A 13,684-nucleotide genomic window follows, 5' to 3' on the forward strand; every position below is an offset into this window, starting at 1 on the left:
AAATGAGGATAACTTCAGGGAGTGAGCCATGTGGACATCTCTGTGGGAAGAGCACTGCAAGCAGAGGAACAGTAAATGAAAACAAGGCCTTGTGGCAGGTAAAGAGCATGTTTGAGAAATAACCAGGAGATGGGTGTGACTGATGCAGAGCGAGGGGGAAAGATCAGGAAGAGACCAAGTTGGGGGGCTGGGTGAGAGTGATGCCCAAATCACAGAGGGCATTATAAGTCACAGAACCAGAACTCTTCCCTAGCCAAATGGAGGCAATTTGAAGCTTCTGACTGAGAGGTGAAAGAGATCTGACTCATGTTTTTAAAGGTTCATACCGGCTACTGACTGCAGAACAGCCTTGAGGGAAGAGTGGAAGCCAGGAAACTAGTGCAATTATTTCAGTGCCAAGATGCAGTGGTTAGGACCAAGGTGGTAACCATGGAGGTGTTGAGAAGTAGTGGAATTCTGGACATGTTTTGAAGCCTGAGCCCATTGGATTTTCTGAAAAACTGAATGTAGGTATGAAAAAATAAGAGGAGCTGAGGGTGACCCTCAAGTTTTGGGCCTGAGCCTTCTTGGGAGGATGGAGCTGCCATAAATTGAGCTGGGGGAAGACTGTGGGTGGAGAAAAATGTTTAAAGGGAAATGATCAGGAGCTCACCTTAAGTCTGAGTTGCCTACTGAAATCTAAGTGGAGACGGCAAATAAACAATGGCTATAAATGCTGCAGTTCAAACATCAACAATTTAGTAGTGGTGGTGGTGTTATCTACTAAATCAGTGTTGTTGGAAGGATTAAACAAGTTCATACATGCAGTATTTAAAACAGTACCTGGCATTTAGTAGGTGCTCAAAAACTTTTATCATTATTACTGATAGTCAATAAATGTTTATTTAACCAAAAAGAAATAATCAGTGCCTAGTATAGCTGTTATAATTCAGAGACCTAAGTCCTGTCTTCACCCTAAAAAAAACTATGTTGCTTAATCTGACGAGAAATAACAAAATGTCAAAAGTATTAAGTATTTTAAATTTGTGATATTAAAAAGTTAGTAAAAAAAACTGTTTTAACTTTTAAAAGTCATCAAAAATTTTTACAATAGCCAGAATAAATTTTTTCAAAATCTACATATCTATTATAGTCATACAATGGGAATAGCGTTTTATTATTAGAATACTGCAGAAATCTTTCATGGACTGCTCATTTTAAGGTACACTTGAAAGATCATTAAAGCTTATTTTATAACATCAATCTTTGAAAAATGGTGTTTCATATTTGCTTTTATAAAAATAATTTTGTAATTATATAAAAGTTTAAAAATCTGAGTTTTTAAGAAAAGACCAAAAGTATACCATAGTCCTGCCATAACCACTGTTAACATTTGGGATATATCCTTCCAGAGATAATTCTTTGTATTAATAAATACAAAGATGGATAGATGGATAGATAAATAAATATATATGTGTGTGTATACATATGTATTTTAAAGTTTATTTACTTTTTTTACTAATCTCTACACCCAACACGGGGCTCAAACTCACAACCCCGAGATCAAGAGTTGCATTCTCTTCTGACTGAACCAACCAAGGGCCCCAGATAAATATATTTTTTTAAGTTATTTTTTTATTTTAGAAAATATACCTCATATAAACAACATTCCATGCCATTAAACTTGGTCCTGTACCATCATTTCCAATGGCTGAAGAATCTCTTGATTTGAGTACCATAATTTAGCCCCTCGTAATCCTCTAGTTTGGGTCATTTAAGTTGTTTCCATTTTTTACTATGACAACACCTCAATGATCCCTGTTTGTACATCCTCAGGAAGGATCTCAGGAAGGATCCAGCTGTTTGTTAAGGATGAGTTCTCCTTCAGGTAACTGCTGAGTCAGTTGGCTTGACTATAGTTAAGGCTCTGACAGCTACAGCTAGGCACCCCTTCTTACCACAACCCCAACTACTCTTGTTTTCATTCTTCTTAATATTTTCCAATCTGGTAAATAAAAAAAATAGCATCTTGTTGAGATTTTAATTTGTACTTATTTTAATTATCAGTATGATTAGATTTGGCATATAAAGGAGGAGAAGAGTGAGTGGGGAATAAAACAATTCTACCTAATACCTTTACATTAGTATCTTACCCTTGGATCAGTATCTTCCTCTTCCTCATCAGGGTTATAGGTCTCAGCACAGACTAAATTTGGAGAGGAAAAAAAATAAAGAGAAAAATGAATAAAACAGATGTAAGCTTTTACGGGAAAAATAGAAGGTGAACATAGTTTCCTTTCATTCACTGTTTTCTAAAGCTGTAGTAATTTTTAAAAGCCTTTTCTTCAATTAACAAATATATTAAGTACCTACTAATGCCAGGCATTCTATCAGGTGCTAAAATGCCAGCTTCCTAGGGATTGGTAGCCCCAAATAGAAGAGAGTTGATAAAATGTATCACATACTAAATCCTATGGTAATGGCAAGGACAAGTAAGGAGGTGCTATCTTTACTGAATTTTAAAGCAAGGGTGGAAAACCACAAAGTACAATATATGCAACATAAACACATATCCATCCATGTGATACTATGGAATTATCACACACAAATACTATATGATTTCCCTCATATGTGGAATTTAAGAAACAAAACAGATGAACATAGGGGAAGGGAAGGAAAAATAAGATAAAAACAGAGAGGGAGGCAAACCTAAATGGATGATGGGTACTAAGGAGGGCACTTGTTGGGATGAGCACTGGGTGTTATATGTAAGTGATGAATCACTAAATTATATTCCTGAAACCATTATTACACCATATGTTAACTAACTCGGATTTAAATTAAAAAATAAGCCCCACGTTGGACTCTGTGCTAACAGCTCAGAGCCTGGAACCTGCTTCCAACTCTGTGTCTCCCTCTCTCTCTGCCCCTCAGCCACTCATGCTCTGTCTCTCTCAAAAACTAAATAAACATAAAAAAAATTGTTTTAATTAAAAAATAAAATAAAGGACCTGTGAAACACACACACACACACACACACACACACGGATAAATTACAAAAAGAATCAATTAAAATTGCTCAACATCACTGGGGCGCCTGGATGGCTCAGTCGGTTGAGCGTCCGACTTTAGCTCAGGTCATAATCTCACCGTTTGTTGAGTTGGAACCTGACGATGGCTCTCTGCTGTCAGCACAGAGCCCACTTCAGATCCTCTGTCTTCCTCTTTCTTTGCCCCTCCCCTGCCTTGCACACACTCTCTCTCTCAAAAATAAACATTAAAAAAAATTGCTCAGCATCATCATGTACATGAATGACTTTAAAAATAAGAATGAATTTCAAACAAAACATGATACTATGTATCAGTCTCTATTCCGGGTACAATATTATCTAAAAACCAACTTGATTTTGTTTTTTAATTTTTTTTAATGTTTATTTATTTTTGACAGAGAGAGAGAGACAGAGCATGAGCAGGGGAGGGGCAGAGAGAGAGGGAGACACAGAATCCAAAGCAGGCTCCAGGCTCTGAGCTGTCAGCACAGAGCCCAACGCAGGGCTTGAACTCATAGACCGTGAGATCATGACCTGAGCCGAAGTTGGACGCTCAACCGACTAAGCCACCCAGGCGCCCCCCAACTTGATTTTTTTTAATAGGTAACCTGTGTTTGTGCCGGCTTCCTGCAAGACTTGTCTTTATTGCAATTCAAAGATTTAGAAAATATTCACTGAACATTTGTTTATAATAGCAAAATATCAGAAATGGTATAACTACCTATTTGAATAATACAGCTATAAGGAAGAATGAGGGGGGCACCTGGGTGGCTCAGTCAGTTAAGCATCCAACTCTTGATTTCAGCTCAGGTCATGATCTCAGGGTCCTGAGTCAAGCCCGCACATCGTCTGGCTCTCTGTTGGGCTCTCTGCTGGGTGTGGAGTCTGCTTCAGATTCTCTCTCTCTCTCCCTCTCCCCCTCCTCCCCACACCTGCTGGCTCGCTCTCTCGCTCTCTCTCTCTCTCTCTCTCTCTCTGAAAGAAAAAGAAAGAAAGAAAAGAAAAGAAAAGAAAAGAAAAGAAAAGAAAAGAAAAAAAGGAGAAAAAAAAAGAAAAGAAAAAAGAAAGAATAAGGAAGATCTCCATGGGCTAATAATGAGTTCTAGGGGAAAAAAGCAAGGTGAGGAATATATATAGTATGCTATGCCTTCCATAAGAAAGGACTTCTATGAGAAAGGAGAGCTAAGAATGGGGAGAAATAAATATGTAAATATGAATATATACACAAAATGTTTTTTTACTTATCTATTTTTCCAAAGGGAAACAAGAGAAGAATAAACCAGGAAATTAGCATGCAAGGAATCCAAATGGTTCTTGGTCCCTATACTCAATGCTAACAACTAGGGGACAAAGTGACACTGCTCTAAATTTAACTCGTGGTTTCTTAAACACATTTACTCACTGCAGCCTTGGTCTAGCTGCATCCCAGCTTTCCCTTCCCATTGATTCTCTGAACTCATGGAATACCTGAGAAATGGTATGTCCAATAGACAGGACTCCCTTCCCTGCCTGGCCTATAGTACTCTAGTGTGGACCACACCTCTTGTACTGTAATGCCATCAATATTCTGCCTGTCCAACAGGGACCCAATATCCTTACACAGAGAAAAATCAGGGAGTTAGAAGGGAGTAAGAGGACAAATACCATTCTAGTCCCTAAAACAGCATCAAGTGATGCTCTGCAGGGAGGTCTCCTGAGTTCCTAGCTGGCAGAGGCTTTGGGTAGCTGAGCCAGGTAAGCGACAATGGGAGGTAGATAAATGCCTTTTCCCAGCCATTCCTGATTCCACAAGATGAGGTCAGTGTACATCTATCTCAGATCTGTCCTAAAGATTAAGACACACAGCTTCCTGAGTTCCTAGATGCTACTGCTGCCACTTTTTGCTTCTTCACAGGTATCTCAGTAGGAAATCTGAGGAAGCTGCACTGAGGGCAGACACCATGTTAAACTGCAAGCCTCTTGGTTCTCTGTGCTCTTGATTAATGTTGTCATTAACAGCTCAGTTTTCTAAACTAGAAATCTGTAACTTATCAGGGCTTCCTTCGTTCACCTTTTATCCAATGAATATATCAAATTCGACTTCAGAAATATTCTCATATCTGATCTTTATTCGATCTATTCCAATTCCTTGGTCCGGGAACTCAAAATGTCTTCTTAGAAAAATGCATTTAAAAACTTTCAATTTGGAGACAGATGGGTACATAGGTATTACTATACAAACTTTCTCTATTTCTGCATATGTATGAAAATTTTCATTTAAAAAGTTTAAAATAGTAAGCCTTCAATGAGGAGACTGGCAGCATTTTACTGATAATGATACAGTCTTGGACTAGCCTATTTCCAGGCTTGCTTTTCCTCTGATTTTGAAGGGAAGTACTTCAGCAACTTAGCTTACTTTTATATTTTTAGACATTAACGTAAGTGATGCAGCAAATGTTATAGTTTTAAAGTCTTAAGGTACAGAAGTATGATTTAAACAAAAGTAGTTATTCCCAGTAAAATTATTAATGTTTCAATTTGTGGAAAAGTATTATGCTTTTATTTTTCAAAACTGGTTTTGAATTTTTTCCCTTTTCTTTTGAACTTCAGACTTACCTCCCTTTGCCTTTTCCCTGTTTCCACCCAACCTCTCTACTTCTTCCTGGTCTTGATCCCAGATCATTTTTCTCATCTTCTATATAAAGAATCCATTTTTAAGTGTCTATGTGATTGTTGCCCCTTGTGTTTATACACATCAGGGAGCTTGTTTCAGTGCACAAGTGACCTGGGAGAAGCCCAGAGTCTGTGTGATCCCCTCTGAAGCCTCAAGAACTACACTGAGTGTCATGAGATGCTCAAGACCTACTGAAAATGAAGACTGAAAGAGTACTACAATCCCTTGTTCACGGGAATTTGTTTTGCCACAGTTCTCCAGCAGATGTCACTGGTTAGCAACATGAAACTGTACAAAGTGACCAGAGACTATCCAGCACAATTTCTTCTTCCAAATTTTAACTGATGCTTCCTTCATCCAGAATGTGAATCATTTTTTAAAATATTTTACTTTTAAGTAATCTCTAGTCCCAATGTGGGGCTTGGACTTATGACCCTGAGATCAAAATGTCACACGCTCTACTGACTGAGCTAGCCAGGTGCCTCCAGAAAGGTGAATCATTAAATGTGCTGGTGAAAGAAAACCCTTTCATTTCTACAAAGAAATGAGCCAGATCCTGGTCACAGCCTGAGACCCTATGCTGTCCTGCGAGCTCCCATGAAGAATTAATTCAGCCTGTGCGTATTAGTCAGCTTGGGCTGCCATTACAAAATACCAGTCTGAGTGGCTTAAAGAACAGAAATCTATTTCCTCACAGTTATGAAGGATGGAAGTTCAAGATCAAGGTATTGGCACATTGTTTTTCTCCTGGGGCCTCTTCACTTGGCTTGTGGATGGCTGCCTTCTTGCTGAGTCCTCACATGGTCCTTTGTCTCTATGGTGCACTCATGGTGTCTTTTCCTCTCTCTCTCTCTCTCTCTCTCTCTCTTTTTTTTTTTTAAGTAGGCTCCATGCCCAACTAAGGGCTCCAACTCAGACCCTGAGATCAAGACATGAGCTAAGATCAAGAGTCAGATGCTTAACCAAAAATAGCCACCCTACTTCCTCTTCTTATAAGGAAATCAGTCCTACTGGATTAGGACTCCACCCTTAACACCTTACTTAACCTTAACTGCCTCTTTTTTTTCAAAGGCCCTATTTCCACATACAGTCATACTGGGGGGTTAGGCTTCAACATAAGAATTTGAGGGGGACACAATTCAGTACTTAACACTGGATTTGTAAGTTATCTTAAGTAATGCTTGGTGATATTTCAGCTGAAGATAGCTATTGGTGGAAAAAATCCTGAATACTGTGAAAGGATATTAAGACAAAAATCAGTATTCCACTGTAAGTACGTAAGCCTGAAAAGGCAGAGACACCTGGTGAAGGAAAAGCACCTATCACACAGACATGAGTGACTACCATGGCACCAGATTCTCAGCAGACTCTACTGACTGGGCACGTTCATCAGATGCTCCCTGCCTAAACGTGGCATGATGCCAACACACAAATTTCTGATTAAAATGCTTGGAAGCTTCAACATGTGTTTAATAAATGAAAGGGTTTTCTGGGGATGACATATTTTAATTAACAGAATCAGACTAACATTTCAAACTCAAAGACAGTTAATACTACTTTAGGACTATTTCAAGAAAGCCGCTTTTAAAGAATTTATGAACTCTTTTCATTTGATGAATTTATCACATGATGTAAAAGGACTGCTGTGCTAGAACTTAAACTTGGAAGGCATAGCTTTCAATCCCAAATGCTTTGCAATGGAGAGGCAGCGTCAAGCAGGGAAAGAGCTCACCTCTGAACATGAACTGGGGTCTGAGCTTGGCCCTACCCACCACTATTCACTATTTCCCTATATCCTAGATCTTTGGTCTGTCTCTTCAGTGGTAAGAGGAGATGGGATAATGATACTAAAACCATGTAAAAGGTTAATAATAGGAGGAGATATTTAAAACACAGGGCTGGGCTCACAGGACATACTCAATAACTGCTAGGTCTCTTTATGCTGCTTTACATTCCAAATTATTATTCGGTCAGACACACTGAGTTATCGTTGGAAGTCTTCTGCAATCTCTGACACAGCACATGTCTTCACACAACTAGTTATTGCTAAACTCTATGGATCACATAAGGAGCCCCATTCCCTACCTCTCTTGCCAAACTTCTTTTATCTCCTCACCTACAGCCAGAGCAGCAAGAGCTAGTTCATCCCCCTTTGAGTCTTAAGACATCCTTTTACCTAGAATGCATCCTTCTTGGTACTAGCCACACAGTAGCCATGTTTTACAACTTCCAGTGCAATTTCTGCCTCCTTCAAAGAAGTGTCTCTTGATTTTTTTTCTGCCCACAGTAATTTCTCCTCCGGATTTCTTTTTTCCTTTTTTTTTTTTTTTTTTTTTTAATTTTTTATGTTTATTTACTTTTTGAGAGAGAAAGAGAGAGACAGAGTGTGAGCAGGGGAGGGCCAGAGAGGGATGGAGACACAGAATGTGAAGCAGGCTCCAGGCTCTGAGCTGTCAGCACAGAGCCCGACGTGGGGCTCAAACCCACAGCTGTGAGATCATGACCTGAGCCGAAGTCAGACGCCCAACCGACTGAGCCACCCAGGTGCCCCTCTCCTCTGGATTTCTAACCTGTTCTTTTGTTCCTTCCTTCTATCCATCCATCCACATTTACTGACATTGTTCTAAGTGTTAACTATATGCATCAATGAACAAAACAGACAAAAATTCTCTGATTGGAGCTTACCTTCTGGCATAGGGAGCTAGATAAGAGGATAAATGAGAGAGAGAGAGAGAGAGAGAGAGAGAGAGAGAGAGAGAGAGAAGGAGAGGAACAGTAAGGAGAAAATAAAGTAAGGGAGATAGGGTGTGTGTGTGTGTGTGTACTGAACCTTACTAAAGACCTAAGTGAGAAGAAGTCTTTCAAGTGACAGTCTAAAGGATATAAATAATCCACAAAGATGGTTTTGAGGAGATTTGGGAGCAAAAGTCTGATTAGACTGGCCTCAAGAGAGAATAGAAGAAGAAAAACTAGATACAGCAAATATGGACAACTCCTTCAAGGAATCTGCTATAAAGATAGAGAGACAAAAAAAGTGGTGGCTGGAGAGTAAAGAGTGGTTTAAAAAAGTCGTATTTTATTTTTTACGAAAGGAAGTCAATGCTACATTTTTTTGCTGAGAATAATAATCCAGTTGAAGGATGCAGATTATGCAGGAGAAAGGCAGTAACTGCTGGAAGGATGAAGGGATGAGATCTAATGTATAGGTGGACACTGGACTCAAATGCAAGTAAGGAAGGATAGATGTGGTTGGAGTCTATGGAAACTATCTTCTGTTGCTTTTATTTCCTTGGTTAAGAGAACAAAATCATCTGCCAGGAATGAGAATTTGGGAGGAGGTACCGGTTTGGGGAGAGAGAAGGTAAGAAACGCTTATCTAGGAGAGCAGAGTGAAAGAAGTATGGAGACACAGTATGAATGCTGGCATCTAAAGCCTACTAGAAGTTAATGATCAGGTGCTCAAAGTAAGGTCAGCCAACGGGCCTGTGTATTTTCCCTCAATCAAGTACAGCTGTGGTGCACATACAGCCTAAGAGGACAGTTGGGATTAACCAGAATGTGTTTTAGACAAGCAAGGAAAAAAGAAAAAGGAAACTGAGGATATGTGCCACAGAGTGGTTATAATCACTGAGCAAGGAATTTAAGGTTAGTAAAAGAGGAAGTGAGGAACAGTAAAAATGAAGCAAGATCAAGTTGTCAGCGGTGGAGCAGGGCAGCAAAAGAGCCCAGGCAACATCAGGCAGCGGGAGACTGGGATCGCTGAGTATGAGTTGTGATGCCTGTCGTTCCAGAGTATGACCACGGGGGTGAGTGGTTGAAGTAGGGTGGAAGACAAGAGGTGAAGAAATGGAGGGCAAGATTTGAAGAATTATCTAGATGGAAATAAGAAGAAACAGCCCGTGGATTATTAGATAACTAAAACAAGGAAGAGAAGCGACTGACAGAATATAATAACGTGAGGTTTGAAGGCGAGGGTTTTAGGGAGGAGGGAGAGAGAATGGTTTGGAAGCAATAAGGAACAACAGAAACATTCACCCATCTATCATCAATGTTACAAGGAAAATGGAAGAGAAGAACCATCATCTGAGAAGCCTGTAGGGCAAGCCAAGCTTCAGCTAGATCAGGAAAATAATACACTCCAAAAACAGGCTGAGATTTTAGGGGATTTAGATGAAAACTGACTGAGAGGGTCAGAGGGTACAAGGAAGGGTTCTTAGAGATAGAAAGTACTCAGGACAGTGCTACCTTTGGGCACATTATCACCTTGGCTGTTCGAGTGACTTAACCTCTGCTTTGTCCTCAGTTTCTGCATCTGTCCACTGGGGATAATCATGGCGTGTACCTCATAGTACTAATGTGAGGATTATGTTCAAGGACATAAGGAAGGCAATTAGAGAGATCTTAAAATGTGCACCTACCACACAGTCTGCACTAAAAAAATGTTAGTTATTCCTACAGGCTATTTTCTCTCCCTGCATAATCATTTTGATTCTTCTAAGAATCTTTTACTTTCACTTAACATTTGAATAATATTAAAAAGTTTTTTTAATTTTTTTTTAACGTTTATTTATTATTGAGACACAGAGAGACACAGAGCATGAGCAGGGGAGGGGTAGAGAGAGGGGGAAACACAGAATCTGAAGTAGGCTCCAGGCTCTGAGCTGTCAGCACAGAGCCCGATGCGGGGCTCGAACTCACAAACTGCGAGAACGTGACCCGAGCTGAAGTTGGTCGCTTAACCAACTGAGCCACCCAGGTGCCCCAATATTAAAAAGTTTTAGGGGCGCCTGGGTGGCTCAGTCGGTTAAGCGGCCGACTTTGGCTCAGGTCATGATCTCGCGGTCCGTGAGTTTGAGCCCCGCGTCGGGCTCTGTGCTGACAGCTCAAAGCCTGGAGCCTGCTTCAGATTCTGTGTCTCTTTCTCTCTGACCCTCCCCCGTTCATGCTCTGTCTCTCTCTGTCTCAAAAATAAATAAACATTAAAAAAATAAAAATAAAAAAATAAAAAAATTAAAAGTTTTAAATCTTCAATAAGACTGTAACCTCTAAGGAGGAGGGATGATATCATGTACTTGTCTGAGTTCTCCACAGAGTTCAAGGCCTAAACAACACTGACAGAAAGCCCAAGCAGCAATTCATGAACTAACACCACCTGTGACCTCTGCAGAAGATGTCACTGTACTCTCTCATCTCCGAGATCTGTCTTACACATGTCAAGAGATATCACTAATTGTCTGGGGAAAAAGGGGTATAGGGCAAGGATAAACAGAAATGGGAGATAATAGTTCATATAGATCTCACACCAACCTTAACTGCCACTCTATTTCTTCTCTGTAGCTGTCTCTCTACACATAAGAACATATTTTTTTCTATCTCCTTTCAACAGACTTTGGTGTACAACTTACCAAAGGCTTTCTGAAACATAAATGAGCAGATTTTCTCAAAGAAAAGGATGGAGGGATAGAAAAGGGATTCCAAGTGTTACTAGAAATTAGGTCATATGATAGTTTAAAATCAAGAAACCTTCCCAAGAATGAAGAGATATAAAAGAATGGTGTGAGGGGTGCCTGGGGGGCTCAGTTGGTTGAGCGTCTGACTCTTGACTTAGGCTCAGGTCATGATCTCAGGGTCTGTGAAAATGAGCCCCAAGTCAGGCTCTGTGCTGACAGCACAGAACCTGCTTGGGATTCTCTCTAACTCTCTCTCTCTCTCTCTTTCTTTCTCTGCCCTGCCCCGCTCAAATGTGAGCATACACACTCTCTTTCTTTCTCAAAATAAATAAATAAACATTAAAAAAAAAAAAAGAATGAGGAACACCTAGGTGGCTCAGTCAGTTAAGCATCCGCCTTTGGCTCAGGTCATAATCCCACAGTTCAGGAGTTGGAGCCCTGTGTCAGGCTCTGTGTAGACATCTCAGAGCCTGGAGCCTGCTTCAGATTCTGCATCTCTCTCTCTCTGTCTCTCTCTCTCTGCCCTTCCCCCAACTTGCACTCTGTCTCTCTCTCAAAAATAAACATTAAAAAAAAAAATGATGTGATACATACAGCTCACATAGTAATTCTAAAACACATTAACCTCCCTACTATACAATCATAGAAACTCTAAATGTATCCAAAACTCAAACATTTTACTTATGAGGAAACTTGCAGAAAATATATTTATCAGTTCTGTAAAAAAAAGGAGGACTCTTCTTAGCTTCAGAGAAATCACGAAAAAAAAGAAGATATATATATTCAATAAATATTTAGTGAGTGCTTGCTATGTGCTAGGCAGTGTTCATGGTACCAGTCACATATTAAAATTCAAGTCAATAAAAAATAGCAAAATTAAAATAAGCAGCACAACCAACTTGGGAAACGTTGCATTGAAACTTTCAAAAGGTTAAAAATGATGACAGAAATTTGCTCAAACTTACAAAAAAATAATCGCGATCATAATAGATAAAAGAGAAAAATACTACCAAACTAGTCCCATAGGAGAAAATAAAACATTTCTCATATTTGGAAAACACTCATTTTTGTTAATAATCAAAGGAGTGCCAAATAAAACAATCTGAGGTACTATTTTACATCTAAATTAAAGTAGTAGGCACCACCTATATCAGTGAGACAGTGGCAGAAGAGAGGCCTTTGTAGGGTGTTCTTTCTCCCTGCAGTCTATTCTGTAGAATGCCTCTAGAAAGCAATACACAGAAAAATCCAGGCAATGCTCAAGTCTCCGACCAGAGAGTGCTACTCAGCACTATAACTGAGGAAATAATTTTAGTGGTTCAACAGTGTATGCAAGAAGTTAATACAGCATAATCTAGAATACCAGAGAAATAGCAATACAGAAAGTAGTTTTTATGAATAGACATTTTCCCAAAGAAGACATCCAGATGGCCAACAGACACATGAAAAGATGCTCAATATCGTTTATCATCAGGGAAATACAAATCAAAACTACAATGATGTATCACCTCACACCTGTCAGAATGGCTAAAATCAACAACACAAGAAACAAAAGGCGTTGGCAAGGATATAGAGAAAGGGGAGCCCTCTTGCACTGTTGATGGGAATGAGAATGGTGCAGCCACTCTGGAACACAGTATGGAAGTTCCTCAAAAAGTTAAAAATAGGCGCGCCTGGGTGGCTCAGTTGGTTAGGTGCCCGACTTCAGCTCAGGTCATGATGATCTTGAGGTCCATGAGTCTGTGCTGACAGCTCAAAGCCTGGAGCCTGCTTCATACTCTTTGTCTCCCTTTTGCTCTCTGTTCCTCCCCAGATCACACTCTGTCTCTCTCTCTCTCTCTCTCTCAAAAATAAACATTAAAAAAAAAAAAAATTGGGGCGCCTGGGTGGCTCAGTCGGTTAAGCGTCCGACTTCAGCTCAGGTCACGATCTCACGGTCCGTGAGTTCGAGCCCCGTGTCGGGCCCTGGGCTGATGGCTCAGAGCCTGGAGCCTGCTTCCGATTCTGTGTCTCCCTCTCTCTCTGCCCCTCCCCCGTTCATGCTCTGTCTCTCTCTGTCTCAAAAATAAATAAACGTTAAAAAAAATTTTTTTTTAAATAAAAAAATAAATTAAAAACAGGACTACCCTAGAATCCAGCAAACACACCACTAGGTATTTACCCAAAGAATACAAAAATACTAATTCATCTCTCTTCCTCCGCCCCACTTGTGCTCTGCCTCTCAAATAAGTGTTAAAAATTTTTTTTTAAAAAATACTAATTCATAGGGATACATGCACCCCAATGTTTATAGCAGCATTATCTACAATAGCGAAATTATGTGAATGGCCCAAGTGTCCATCAATTGATGAATGGATAAAGAAGATGAGGTGTTTATATACAATGGAATATTACTCAACCATAAAAAAGAATGGAATCTTCCCATTTGCAATGACATGGATGGAGCTAAGTGAAATAAGTCAGTCACAGAAAGACTAAGAAGCATATGAATTCACTTACATTGGAATTTAACATGTGGAATTTAACAAAACAAATGAGCAAAGCGTTGTTAA

The 13,684-nt window shown here is 39.7% G+C and overlaps 1 protein-coding gene across 1 annotated transcript in view; it reads right to left on the bottom strand.

Moving 5' to 3' along the window:
- PRKAR2A (protein kinase cAMP-dependent type II regulatory subunit alpha) overlaps positions 1–13,684 on the bottom strand; it is a 112,422-nt gene that overhangs the window by 38,522 nt on the left and 60,216 nt on the right. Inside the window, exon 3 of the mRNA XM_042929272.1 lies at positions 2,133–2,185. Within this exon, the coding sequence (XP_042785206.1) occupies positions 2,133–2,185 (53 nt within the window). The remainder of the gene's footprint in view (positions 1–2,132; positions 2,186–13,684) is intronic.

Source organism: Panthera leo, chromosome A2 (assembly GCF_018350215.1).
Source record: "Panthera leo isolate Ple1 chromosome A2, P.leo_Ple1_pat1.1, whole genome shotgun sequence".
NCBI classification, from domain to species: Eukaryota; Metazoa; Chordata; class Mammalia; order Carnivora; family Felidae; genus Panthera; species Panthera leo.